This window comes from Sapajus apella, unplaced genomic scaffold (assembly GCF_009761245.1).
Source record: "Sapajus apella isolate SASKATOON/1434 unplaced genomic scaffold, GSC_monkey_1.0 scaffold44, whole genome shotgun sequence".
In the NCBI taxonomy this organism is placed as follows: Eukaryota; Metazoa; Chordata; class Mammalia; order Primates; family Cebidae; genus Sapajus; species Sapajus apella.
The window spans coordinates 5,455,658-5,470,326 of NW_022436984.1; the positions used below are offsets into that span (position 1 = coordinate 5,455,658).

At 33.5% G+C, this 14,669-nt stretch overlaps 1 protein-coding gene across 4 annotated transcripts in view; it reads right to left on the bottom strand.

Annotated features, from left to right (window-relative positions):
• Positions 1–1,204: 1,204 nt before the first annotated feature.
• The window catches only part of MEMO1 (mediator of cell motility 1), a 136,625-nt gene continuing 123,160 nt past the window's right edge, over positions 1,205–14,669 (bottom strand). For 3 of the 4 annotated variants that reach the window (XM_032239234.1, XM_032239235.1, XM_032239233.1), the window contains 2 exons: positions 5,549–5,653; positions 1,205–4,294 (listed from right to left, as the gene is read on the bottom strand). In XM_032239234.1, the coding sequence (XP_032095125.1) occupies positions 4,163–4,294; positions 5,549–5,653 (237 nt within the window). In that variant the 3' untranslated portion in view covers positions 1,205–4,162. The remainder of the gene's footprint in view (positions 4,295–5,548; positions 5,654–14,669) is intronic. The other variant, XM_032239232.1, reaches the window with a different exon arrangement.

A 14,669-nucleotide genomic window follows, 5' to 3' on the forward strand; every position in this document is an offset into this window, starting at 1 on the left:
TTATTAATCTACTAGTCAATAACAGCTTTGTAAGTATAACAAGTCTTCCAACAACCATATTACAGCACTTCCCAAATGCCTATTTATGTACTGACACTAATGCTTGTTGAATTTTTCAGTGATGCAGAGTAAATGAGAAAATACCAGTGTAGTAATTTTTTCATCAACTTAAAGCTATTCAAGTTAAATTACTCTATCACTCTGAGTTTAAGTCCTTCCTAAATAATGACAGTCACTTATAAAATAAAATAGTAATGGAAGATGGTAGTTGTCTTTTCAAAAGTCCTTATATGGCAAAATTTTTACATTTCACAATCCTTTTCAAAAATGTTGGTCTAGTGTCCTAAAATACTCAGGTAAAGAGGGTCATCTGATCTAGCTTCTGATATCATCTAGGTAGCCAAGCACTTAGAATAATTTAAAGAATTTGCAACAACTAATCATGAGCTCCACTAACACTAATTTCTAAGACTTCTTAGTTTCCCATGCCCATTTCCCACTTACCTTTATGATCGTAAATCACACTCTAACGCAGTCAATCAGACTATATCAAATTAAGAGTAGACTGTGATGGCAGAAACTTACCACCACTCTTTGCAGTTTAGGTTATTTGCCAACTTTTGAACTACAAATGACACCATCTATGACAGGAGACAGCAAATTATGGCCCACAGGCCAAATCCAGCTCACCGTCTTTGTATAAATAAACTTTTATTAGAAAACATTCACATTCATTTGATTACACATTGTCTATGGCGGGTTTTGTGCTACAATTGCCAAGGAAAATAGAACAGAAGCTATATGGCCTGTGAAGTCCAAAATATTTACTATCTGGTCTTTTACAGAAACGTTTACCAACCCGTAATCTCAGGGAATAAACTATGTTTGGAATAAATATACCAAAGCAATATTTAAGATCTGTAACAATAACCATTAACTAGCTCAGAACACCAACCATCCAAATGGGAACATCCAAATACAAATACTGGTGTATCTGAATAGTTCTTTATCCTATTCTGTATGAAGATTTATTGCCCACCCAAGACAGAGCACTTACCTGCTCAATGAGCTAATCTTTAACATACATTTCTCAAGGATTCACTAGCAGAACAGTGAAGAACCCATGAATATGCTGCTCTGTGCAATCTAATGTAAAAAAAAAGTTGCTACAAAACACTCAGAAGTATATAATAAGAAGCAACTGTATAGAGCTACATAAGAATTTCCTTTATATTTTAGATTCCAAATACAAAACTTTTAAAGGCACTTAAAGTAGAAAAGCTTAAGTTCAACATTTTAGGTAATATTAACTGCATTAAATAATGCAAACTAATTTCCTTTTGTGTTAAATAACAAGACTTTCATTTCCATGTATGTGAAGTTGAAATCAAAAGATAATCTCTCTAATCTACATTATTCATGTAGCTATTATAAATAAATGACACTAGAACTTCTAAAAAACAAAGTCACAATATCAAAGTGCTTTGAAACTAGAGAGCACTTAAGAGATCCCCTCCATATTTTACAAATGAGAAAGTTTCAATATGACATGGAACACTTAAGTTCAGAGAACTACTCAGTGGCAGAAACAGAACTAGAACCCAACACTCAACCACCAGTTTGGAACTTTTTCTACTTCATGACCAGGTATGTTCATGTTCTAGGAAAGGGTAGAGTGATATCAAAATATTCTGCAGGTCTGTTTGTTTGTTTAGAGGGTTTTTTGAGGCTTACTACATTGCCCAGGCTGGTCTCAAGCTGCTGGGCTCAAGTGATCCTCCTGCCTCAGCACTCCAAGTAGCTGGGATTACAGATGCATACCACCATGTCCAGCTTCTAGGGTTTTATAAGTGCTAGAAACATATTTGTACGACAGTCCACCCATCTTAGGCAACCCTCTTGTCTTTTTAAAAATCAACCATAAAATTATAGAAAGACAAAAATGATTACTTGTAAAGCAACTCTTATTAGAATGATCAAATAAACAATTGATTATGTTGTTATGCTAACAAATTGTCAAAGAGTCAAAAAACTGATATTGGTGAAGGGGCAGTAGGACGGGTGCTCATACACTGTTAGTTTAGCACAATCGTTCTGAAGGTTGGAAATATTATAAAGAGCCTAAAAAGTTCTCACAACCTGAACCACTTATTCCATTTACATGAGTATATCCTAAAGAAAGAGTCTAATATAGAGATCAAATTTTACAAACAAGGATGTCTCCCCCACTATTATTTATAATGGTGAAAGATTAGAACAACCTAATATCCAAAGAGAGAAGTAATTAAATTATGGCATATTCATACAATAGAATACTAGACAGCCACTTTTAAAAGTCGCATTTTCAAAGACATGGGTAAATATTTACGAAGGTTATAAAAAACAGGGTACATAACTATATGGTCAGTATAATCTCAAGTTTGTTATTACACACACACACAAACACATGTACACACACTCATACATAGAAATAGCATAGACAACGACTGAAAAGAAATACAGAAAAATATTGACAGGGTTATCTCTGGGTCGTGAGACTGCAGATAATTTTTTCTCTTTTTTATAACTTTTCAGTATTTTTCAAATTGTCTATAATAATCACGTATTAGTCTTATACTCAGAAAACATTTTAAAAATTCACTGTTGTCAATTTTAAAATTTTTATAGTTCATATTAAACAGGAAATAAATATTAATGTACTCAAAAGTGTATCTAAAGTATGGAAAATAAATCACTAATGTGTAAAAGTATAATTTCCACACATACATAGGTAGACGACTTTGAATCTAAAAGGGTAACATTATTTTATCTCACTCAAGTATAGAAAGTTGATATTTAATAAATAAAAAACATAAATCTTTAAATAAAATTGGTGCAAGGCATCTAAAAATCGTGCTACTCGGGCATAACACTGACGATATAAACACTCTCACCAATATAATGTAGACACTCAGTGTTAAGTTAAAATAAGTATAATGCAGTACATACATGGTGACTGAATTATTAACTGAATTATATCTTTTTTTTGGGGGCCAAAGTGACTAGACCAGTCTACGCTAAAGAAACAAATACAACACCATACCATTATTTTAGTTGGAAGAGCCGCACCAAAAATCATGACAAAAAAATTGTGTAACTGTAAGAAAATTCAGTGACTTATTGATGACGTTAATGATCTCTTGCTAAAAATTCAAGTAAAAGAGTCAAACTGCTTAAAGCACTAAAAAAGCACACAGCAGTGTATGGTCTGCAATGATATGAAAAACACTTAAGAACACTCTTCAATGTTTCCTCATTTGCAGACTATCAAATGTGATCTTTGAAGTCAAGGATTACATCTAAGTTCTTTTACCAATCTTGAATATATATTGTTACAATACAGTAATGACACAAAGGGATGTCACACACAAATAGGCAAACTGCATGTAATTTAAAAACTTTAAGATTATATGATTCTAATTTCTGATTTTAAAAAAATCATATAAATATATAAAATATAAAATACATCCTAATATATTTTTACATAGAGCTGAGGTTTACCATTTTAAACAAAAATTCTGAGATGGAATTAATAAAAAACAATTTTCATATATACCACAGAGCAATAAGTTTAAATCAGACTATTTTGAGTTGTGTAGCCCTTTATTAGCAACTAAAATAGAAGGTATCTGTTGTACAACATGGGTAGTAATTGACTATAACTGGAGATTTATTATATTCTAATACAGATCATTTATAAATGCAATTTCTTTATTAAAAAGCTTCCACCTTTTTTGTTTGTTTGTGTACAATTTGCAAAACTATTCTGAAAGCGGAATATATGTGCACAAGTCTGCAAAGAGTGCAAATTTAGGATATGGTAAATGCTTTACAAGTTACTTTCAAAAAACTGTCTGTCACAACTGAGCCTTTACATTGTCATCTTTTTTGATCAAAATACTTTGATGCCAGCCTTCCTTACACTGCCCTAAACTATAAAGCATTTTTAAATGAGTTGAAATTAAGGAAGGACTACACCTACTAGAAAAAAAGAGAAGAAAGTTCTATTAGTTTGAGGTTTCAGAATCCCCCCAAACCCGGACCAGTATCTTGGTAAAGGCTAGGCTGGGACCCTGGACAGAGTATGAGAATGTGCAGGTGGCATCCCTGAGGATTCAGAGCTTCAGTGGACCGTGAGTGCTCCAGCTGCATAACTCACTGAACTGTCTTGCCAGTTTCTACACTGGCTTGACTGGGCATAATTCAAAAAGGAAAAGCTCATATTCATTCCATTCTTCTGGAGCTCTGTGATAGCCTAGAAAAAGAAAAATTTGGTTAGACACACACCACATAAAAAAGTGGGCATTCAATATGTTCCTGGTTTGACATTGTCCACTTCATAGCTGAAGCCTAGATTCTTCTTTTGCTCTTTTGTTTCTTGAATTTCTCTTGTTGCATCATATTAAAATAGAAAAAAAGAATTCCTAATATCATTCTCTCAAATAACTTCTAATCTTGTTTCTTGATAATTAAGTATCAGTCATTATATACCCTTCCTCTCCCTGTAATAATGCCACTTTTTAAACCCTTTTGAACTTTTTAAATATATTTCTCTTTACTGTATAAACCAAATCCCTGGCCACTTCTGTCTGAAGATGTCAGTCTTTGTCTGACTTTGACTATATTTGAAATGTATATAAATTAAAATCCAGATATAAAAGGTATATGCTAGGATTTTTACTTTAATTGTAGATTGGTTCAGCATTTACTTTATAATAAAAATATTATTTGATTCAATTCAGATTTTAGAAAATTAGTATAATTCTAGCTTCAATTTCAAAAATTAGTTTAAGCTCTTGAAAAGCTTTTCTTTGAGCCAATTAATACAGCTTAAAAGAAAAATGCTTCCTAAAAATCATAATATATTACCTTTCAAATCACATTAAAATAACACTGGAGTTAGGGTCCTACCCTAGCCTATTCTGGACTACATTATCTTCTCCATTATTTCCCTGCTTCTCCAAATGAGCCCACTGTTACTTTCTCCTCCCATTCCTGAGTTACTTTCTCCTCCCATTCACTTTCTTCTTTCCTAATGAATGTCATATTTTCATTCAGTATATTAATACTGTTTTACTAATTAGAAAAAAAAAAAAAACAACATCATCTGTCTTGCTTTATTACATTATGAACACCTAAAGTGTAACAGCAGAATCTTCCATTTATTTTTTATAGAGTCTAGACCACTAACTAAAACCAAAAAATTAATTAAGGTCACTTTAGTTTTTATTTATAAAGAGCATATTGGAACTAAGAATCAAGAGAAAATAAGGGTCTCTATTCTAAATAACTTTCTGTATTTAACAGAAAGTATTAAACTGTATTCCAATGATAAATAACTTTATTCAAGTAAGCAAAGGCAATGAAACTCCAAATTATGCTAAAGATACTAAAAAGAAACTTGACCACAGGTACATAAAACCAGTGATGCCACTGTATTACAATAATGAGATATTTTGTAATACCACATGACCAAATATTAAGTCAAGGCTTTCCTAAGGATACTTACATTTAATAACACCCCAATGGGATGTCTTCCACATATAGTATTATGGTATTTCTTCAAGTAATTGCTAAAAGATACAGGGTCTAATTGTTCTATGATACTCATACCCTAAAAAAACAACAAAGAAGAGGGGGAAAAAATAAAAGAAAAAGGACAATATTTATTATTTCCTAATCATATTTTAAAACTGTTACTTAAACATAATTCTTCATTAGGGAGACACAAAGAAAACAGATTACATAAACCTTGTGAAACATCAGACTCATTCATCAAAGATAATACCATTATAATTAACTCTATTAACAGAAAGCTTTTAATCCCCAGCTTATTTTCTCCAACCTCCAGGTATGTTTCTATACTACTTTAACCAGTTGTCATTTATCTCATAATCCTCAAACATTTTATAATATTTTAACTTCCTCACAGAAAGAATACACAAAAGTAAGTCTACTCTGAAAATCTGCATATGGAACCTAAAATTTAACTTATGGCTCTTTTCTCCATATCTATTATATTTTTCCTGCTTTTGGCATGAAAAATCAAGAGTTAATTGTAATTGAACTATTTCCATAACATATACTTCAATATCAACAGTGTAAGGTATTTTAAATTACCAGCATTAAATAATCTAGGTATGTGAAAAAAAAAAAAAAAAACCACAAACTAAGAAAATAGTTAACATCTTTTAATTAATTTAAAGCTCATGATAAAAGCAGGTTTAAGCAACACAGATCTCTCTGTTTTTTCTTTTTGAGATGGAGTCTCACTCTCATCCAGGCTGGAGTGCAATGGCGCGATCTCAGCTCACTGCAACCTCCGCCTCCTGGGTTCAGGCGATTCTCCTGCCTCAGCCCCCGGAGTAGCTGGGATTACAGGCACGCACCACCACACCCAGCTAATTTTTGTATTTTTAGTAGAGACCAAGTTTCACCATGTTGGTCAGGCTGGTCTTAAACTCCTGACCTTTAAGTGATCTGCCCGATTTGGCCTCCCAAAGTGCTGGGATTACAGGTGTAAGTCACCGAGCCCAGCTTACAACACTGATCTATACGAATAAGATTAATAATAAAGGAAAGATTTTCATCTCTTTGTTCTTTAAACTAGAATGCCTTGTTTTCAAGATCTTAATACAGAATAAAACTTGTTAGACTACTGTCAAAACAACCACTATGACTTGAACAGTAGTTTACACTAAATTCTACAATCTCCAAATACATTAAATAATGTATTTATAACTTTATAGAGCAAATCACCAAGTAAGGGAAATAAATCATTGATTCAAGCTAATTCATTCACCAATTATATTATTTTCTTATTCAGTTAAAATATTTTCTATTTAATAAATTGGATTCATAACCTCTGGGAGAAATGTAAATGATGGTTTAACTAGGGACTTAACTGGTTATTCTTTGTTTTTTGTTTTTATTTCACATTTTAACAAAACAGTGTAAAAGCACCAAGAGTAATCAGATAAACATCGTTTAAAAAAACTCATCTAAAAAAATGATAGTAACCAGTAGGTGACAGAAATTTTACAGTGGCAGCATCAAAATTTAATTCTACAAAAAAAAAAAAAAACCTTTCTTCAGAATCCAAGTCCTTCACAAACATTATCAATATTCCACATATGTGTGTAAATATACACAACTGAAACATAGACATACACATGTACAATCAACTTTGAATTGCTTGCACATGAATTAGCCACTCTCAGATTGGTCCATAACCAGTTTGTAATGCTAAGTTGGTTGTCCCTTGCCAACCAGGGGGCTTCCAGGTCAACACTCTCCACTGACACTTGGAATATAAGCTCAGAGAAATACTAACTTAAAAGTTAAACCTAAGATAGGCCAGGCAGTGTGGCTCATGCCTGTACTCCCAGCACTTTGGGAGGCCGAGGCAGGTGGATCACCTGAGCTTAGGAGTTGAGACCAGCCTGGCCAACATGGTGAAACCACGTCTCTACTAAAAATACAAAAATTAGCCAGCCGTAGTGGCACACGCCTGTAATCCCAGCTACTTGGGAGACAGGTGAATCACTTGAATCTGGGAAGTGGAGGTTATAGTGAGCCGAGATTGCGCCACTGCACTCCAGCCTGGGCAACAGAGCAAGACTCTGTCTCAAAAAAAACAACAAGCAAAAAAAAGTTAAACCTAAGATTAAATAATATCATAATTCTGATGCCAAAAACATCACAGTACATTTCTAATCCAAGAATGGATTATAGTAATGCAGAGATGGAATTCTAAATCTCTTCCATAAATAATGGATGATCAAGATATAACTCCCTAGAGATAAATGAACGGAGGCACAAAAAGGCATAGTCCTGGCTCTGAATTTCTCTTTTTCATTGACTACTGTGATTTATTAAAATATAACAAGAGTCATACTACCAATTCTTTGAACACTCACATAGCTACAACTTGCATACATATAGTAAGTGAACTTTTAATGCTCCTGAATGAAATCTATCTAGAACACTTTACCTTAAATATAAATCAACTCATTAATAAATAACATGACACTGAGATTTTAATGTACATTTTAATATTAAAATCTCAAAGCACATTCAGAACAAACATCACATTTATATACTGATATGAATTTAAACAGAAGAAAACTAATGATCACATTTCAGAAGACAAAGAATTCAAACTAACTGGGCAAGAAATCCTAATATAGAAAAACAGGAGATTATAAATGCAGAGAAGATACTACTAAGTAAAGAGTTCAGGGCCGGGCGCGGTGGCTCAAGCCTGTAATCCCAGCACTTTGGGAGGCCGAGGCGGGTGGATCACGAGGTCAAGAGATCGAGACCATCCTGGTCAACATGGTGAAACCCCGTCTCTACTAAAAATACAAAAAAAAAATTAGCTGGGCATGGTGGCGCGTGCCTGTAATCCCAGCGACTCAGGAGGCTGAGGCAGGAGAATTGCCTGAACCCGGGAGGCGGAGGTTGCGGTGAGCCGAGATCGCGCCATTGCACTCCAGCCTGGGTAACATGAGTGAAACTCCGTCTCAAAAAAAAAAAAAAAAAAAAAAAAAAAAAAGAGTTCAAAATTAAGATATACTGGTTAAATTACAACAGAGAAAATTTAAAAATTGAGATGATGGGAGTTAGGAAGTTAAATATGCAATAATTTTAATTCTTGCATATATGTGTGATATAAACTTACTAGTGCAAAAATTAATTCAATTATACTCAATTGGCTGACACAAGTGATATTTTAAGAGGTATGCCTCTTTATAAGAAAATACAAAGGGGAAAATTAAGGCTTTTCTCATAGGTGAACCTCTCTTATTGAAAAATTCATTAAGTATGCAAACAAAAACAATAATGATAAAATTTAGAAATGGAACATTATTAACTAATACAAAATACTGGCAAATACACTTTTAGATATACCTATGTTTTTAGGTTAACAACTATGAGATTACTATTAGGAAAATTCTAAAGAGACAGAAATGCTAGTTCAATGCTGTTGGCAACAGTCCAAGAAGGTGAAAAAGAATGTCCTTCCCAATTACGCTGAATTACCTTTTTTATTTATTAAAACGGTAGAAGATATGATCAGTGACTCTAAAGTCCAGGCAATGAGAACTTCCTAAGGCATAGTATAGTGAAAATTTGATTGTTCACATAAACTTAATGTGGAGAAGTAGAATGGGTCACTATACTACCCATTCAGCTCTAAGATATAAGGCAGACATAAATACCAAAAGCCTATCCATCAAGGATTATGGGTTTCTAAATTTAAGTTTCAGCAAGAAATACGCACACTGAAAGCTAGCTCCCTAAATTTAGGGGGTGAACCAATCTATCATTGTGTTGACTCTTCAAGTAATCAGTGAATATTGTGTCAAATTCCAAGTGTCAACCCTAAACTAAATAGGCAGTATTAACTGACAAAGCTCAAATTCAGGACTCTGATAAGACAACAAATATGTTCTCTTTTTTAAAAAAGTTTATATTTAATAAAATGGCAATCTAAAAATTATCACCCGGAAGTAAATCTCTCCCAAAAATAACAAACGCAAAGGAGTAGCAAAACATTTTAGAGACACTCATGAAATAAAAACCAGAATCACATCTTTTAATTCCAACATAATTAACACAATATTATTGAATCAATAGAATTCTGGTCTCATTTTTTAAAGGATATACATTTATATTTGCGATGAGTACACATTTAGTGAGGTGGAGTAGGAAAAGGAAATATTCTAGTTTCTTTAAGAGGCATCAACATAAAATCCTAACGGTGAAAGTTCTATAGAAAAAGCTCACCTTAAAAATAGTAGTGCTAAGTAATGTACTAATAAATGGCTATCTTACAGAAAATGTAATAAAACCTACGAAGAAGCTGCTGGCTTAGGTTCAAGAGAAAGAAGTATGAGTTAACAAAAGGAACAATTTTCACTTTTAAAATAGTAGGAAGGAAGAAAAGTAGTTCATGTTCAAATTAAGTGACGTAATTGACAAATTTAAAAGAAAAAGAAGTTATAACAGATGAATACAATGACATTTTCAGATTATCCTTGCCAAATCATAATTTACCAATATCCATAATGAAACACTGGTCTACACCAAAAAAAGTGGTATAATAAAAATGATAACCTATGACCGCCTCATATATATATACATAAAATATGAATAACTATGGTTGTTATTTCAAGTAAAATTCACAAGATCAGTATCTCCAAATAGGTTCCACTTTAGTCATAGTAATTATTGACATTGCAAAGTATTAATTACCCAAAAAACTGGTCTATAGCCAATAAAATTATAAGATCTTCAGAGTTTAGATATCCTATGCTACAGTTACATAATTTTTCCCAACTATATTTGATAGTTTGTTCTCCTATATTTTATGTGTTTTTTTCACATAATTTCTAAGATATTCAAGTGCTAGAAATATAAACATTTTGCAATAAGAAGAACAGCTATTTTTCTTTGGCAACTTAGAAATGGTTTTATTTTCCAGCATTGCAATAACTATATTTAGTAATAGTTTTCTGTTAAAAAAGGATCAGAACTTAATTAACATGCTAATTTTGAAGAGATATAATCTAAAATTTTATGCTTAGTTTCTTTTTACTCTACCAAACTTTGAAAATGTATACTTATTAATTGTAACATTTGAATCGAAATGTTACAATTCAAAATTCTTAGTGTTTTTCTAATGGTTCTTTGGAGAGCCATCCAAGTACATTTCGGCTGAAAATATCACATATGAAAACCAAGATAATGGTTCTCAAATGAATTAAATTATTTATAATATAATCTATTAAAAAAGAAATATGCAAAAGTAGATTCACCATCTGATTATATACATCAATTAAGACAATACATTATTGAAGTCTGACTAACGACTTCAATATATACATAAAGGTAACACAAACACACCTAAGTTTATGTCTAGAGCTAACCATTCTTATTATTTTGACTCCTATATTCTAACTCCCAGAATTGACTTGTAAGTTGAATCAACAGTACACTACTAAAATAGAACCCTTATTTATGAGCCATTTAAAAATTCTGTATATAAATAAAAATATCTCAACAAATGGACCACAAAAATCAACTCCAAGTCCAAATGTTAAAATCAACCATTAAATTCAATCATATTAATATGAAGCAAATACTCAATATTTATTCAGAAATTACATTCCAGGGGATTTGAATAGAATTTTAAAAATTATGTTCCAGTAATTTGGGATATCTAATGTAAGGTAAATCAGATGCAAATGCAGAAGTCATCCTGAGCTAACTGGTTCTACTGCACAATTTTTTCCCTTTTTTTCTTTTTTGCGACAGGTTCTCAGCAAATTTCAACAAAGTTCCACCAGTGAGTTCTGTTGCAATGACAGGGTTAATGATTACTATAGTAGCCAATCTCATCTCTGTCCTGGCCTTAATTATCTACTGAGACCTCCCAAACGTCCATCTCTAGTCCAATTGAAAGCCTTGTCTGAGCTCCAAACCGAAACAGTCAGCCCATTAGCAAAGCCCTTTTGACTCTTATTTCTGAAAAGATCTGAAGTTACTATCATCTCTCTCTTGAACTTCCTTCTACCAATGGCCCACTGTTGCTACTTCTTTTTTTTTTTTTTTTTTTTTTTTTGAGACAGAGTCTCGCTCTGACCCTGGAGCTGGACTGCAGTGGTGCGATCTTGGTTCACTGTAACCTCCACCTATCAGGTTTAAGCAATTCTCCTGCATCAGCCTCCCAAATAGCTGGGACTACAGGCGTGCATCACCATGCCCAGCTAATTTTTGTATTTTTAGGAGAAATGGGGTTTTACCATGGTGGGTAGACTGGTCTCAAACTCCTGACCTTGAGCGATCCACCCACCTCAGCCTTCCAAACTGCTGGAATTACAGGTGTGAACCACTGCACTCGGCCCCACTGTTGCTACTTCTGACCCTCCTGTATAATCCATTTGCCATACAACTACCAGAGTGATCTTAAAAATAATGCAAATTATATCATTTCACTTCCTATTGCACTTACATAAAGTTCTTACCCTCAATTATTACCCTGTATTATCAGATCTCTGCCTTTTTTACCACAGCTTACACACCACTCTTCTTCCTCTCAGGCACCATACTCCCACAACACCGGCTTTTTCCTTTTCTTCTAACACATCAGCCTCTTTCCAATCTTAAGGTCTTTGCACTGGCAACTTCTCCTGTCTAAAATGCTCTTCCCTCTGATCTTTACTTGGTTTGCTCTTTCTTATCATTCAGAACTCACTGTAATTTTCATCCTCAAGGTATGAAATTGTATATACCTTTCTCACACCACTCAATCCAAAACAGCCTCCAATCATCTACCATCTCAAAACCTTTTTAGCTATTTTCTGCACACATTACTACTTCACACTAATTAACATATTTCCTTACCTTTTAAAATTAATACGTGTCTCTTCCAATTACAAGTTTTATAACAGCAAGAGCCATGTTTGTTTACTGCTGTATCTCCACCAATGCCTCAGGATGTATATGCACTCAAAAATAATTGGCAAAATGAAAATCCAAATGTCTACCTGACTGACATCTCTATTTAGATGTCTTAAAGGCAACAGCAAACATAACATATCCCTAATAGAATTTATGATCTTCCTGCCCCCCAAAAAATTTTGGTCCTTTCTTCCTGTGCTTATGGCCTAAGTAAACACAACCACCCAAACAGCAGCACAGCCAAAAATTTAGGCGTCACCTTTGACATTTCCTTCACCCCCAACCTCAATCCACCTCCAAGTCCCATCATCAATTTGTCTCCTAAATATATTGAATATATACATTTCTGTCCCTCTCTTCTACCACCACCACCCCACCCATTGTCTAAATTACCATCATTTCTCATCTTGACTACCTAACTCCTCCAGCCCCCTTCCAACCCCTTGGCTACACTGCAGTCATATGATCTATTCAAATACAAAACAATTTTATCACTTCTCTATTTAAAATTCTTCAAAATAGCTGTTCTAGAGTCTTTAAGCTTCATTTCTCACCACTCTCCCTATCCATTTATCCATCATTCATTCAACAAATGTATATATTGCGTGCCCACTGACAGGCACTGGGATGGAAAATGGACAAAGTTCCTGATCTCATGAAGCTTATATAATCCAATGAGGGAGATAACCCCAAGACAAATCAGTAAATGAATAAGTCATGCAGTAATAAGTACTGAGAATAAAAATACAGCAGGGTAAGGTCAATGAACAACTGTTCATCCAAGGAGCATAACAGAAAATGATGCACACTTTTTGGCTGTCAAACTAATTTGAAGATGCTGTTGGGACTCAGTGGGATTCAAGGGATGCTGACACTGACAGTTTCATATACATAAAGATTGTTCTCCATCAATAAGACTTATAGAATATCTACAGCCTTAATTAAATAATAATTCACTTTATATACAAACAGAAGTTTTGTGTTGATTTTAATATACAATGAGTTTCCCAGGAATAAAACTATCATTTAAAGTGAGGGAAGACTGTACTTTGTTATGTTTACAAGTTTACTAAAAACTGTTCACCATTTTGGAAAATCAAGTCACTAGCAATAGCACTTAGCAATTTCAGTCATAAATATATAACTGTGTAAGTTTATATTTGTAGCTGTTTTTATATTAATAATATTATTCATAAAGATTTAAATACTTCATTGTACCTTCTAATTTAGTTATGCCTGGGTATTTACATTCTTAAATATATATTTATTATAAATTTCTTTTGTTTCCCTTGCATGTGACAGTTAGAATAGTCATGTTTTTAAATTGCATACAGGAAGATTGTATTCATTTGAATAATAAATACTGAGCACGTACTTATGTTCTCATCACTACTCTAGGCACTCTGTATACAAATACCCTGATTGACAGAAATGTAGTAAGTAAATTATTTAGTTTTTTACAAGAAAAAGTAGAACAGGGTACAGTGGATTGGGAATACTACAAGGGTAGGATGTAGGATGCAAAATTAAATAGAGTAGTCAGAAGACCCCACAGAAAAGGTGAGAGCTGAGCAGACTTGAGGTAAATGAGACAGTCAAGTGCAAAATAGCCAAAGCCCTAAGCTGGGCACATATATGGCATTATCAAGACACAGTAAGGAGATTACTGTGTCCACAGTAGAGTGAAGAAAGAGTAAAAGAAAGAAAATGGAGGGCTCTTAACATTTGGGGGCTGCAAATCAGGTTGGTCCTTTTAGCCCAACCATTGTAAAGACACTGGCTTTTATTCTGACTGAAAAGGGGCAATTTTACAGGAGATATGAGCAGAAGAGTAAGATTTTAAAAGAGTTGCTTTAGTTCCTACTTTAAGCTGCCTGAGACTGAAGAAGACAACGGCAGGTCTAATAAGACCAGTTAGGAAAGTGGAAGGGTAACTACCATCGCCTGAATTAAGAAAGTCTGGAAGTAGAACAGGTCTTGGTAGGAAGAAAACGAGGAATTCAGTTTGGATATGTTCAGTATGAGCTGTTTATAAGACATCCAAATGTAAATTATGTATGGTGTTTGAGAATGTGGTTCTGACTAGAGTTATTCTTACTATTTTTGGTGCAAAAAGCATTGCTGTTTCATAAAATTTAGTACAAACTTGCTAAAGATCATGT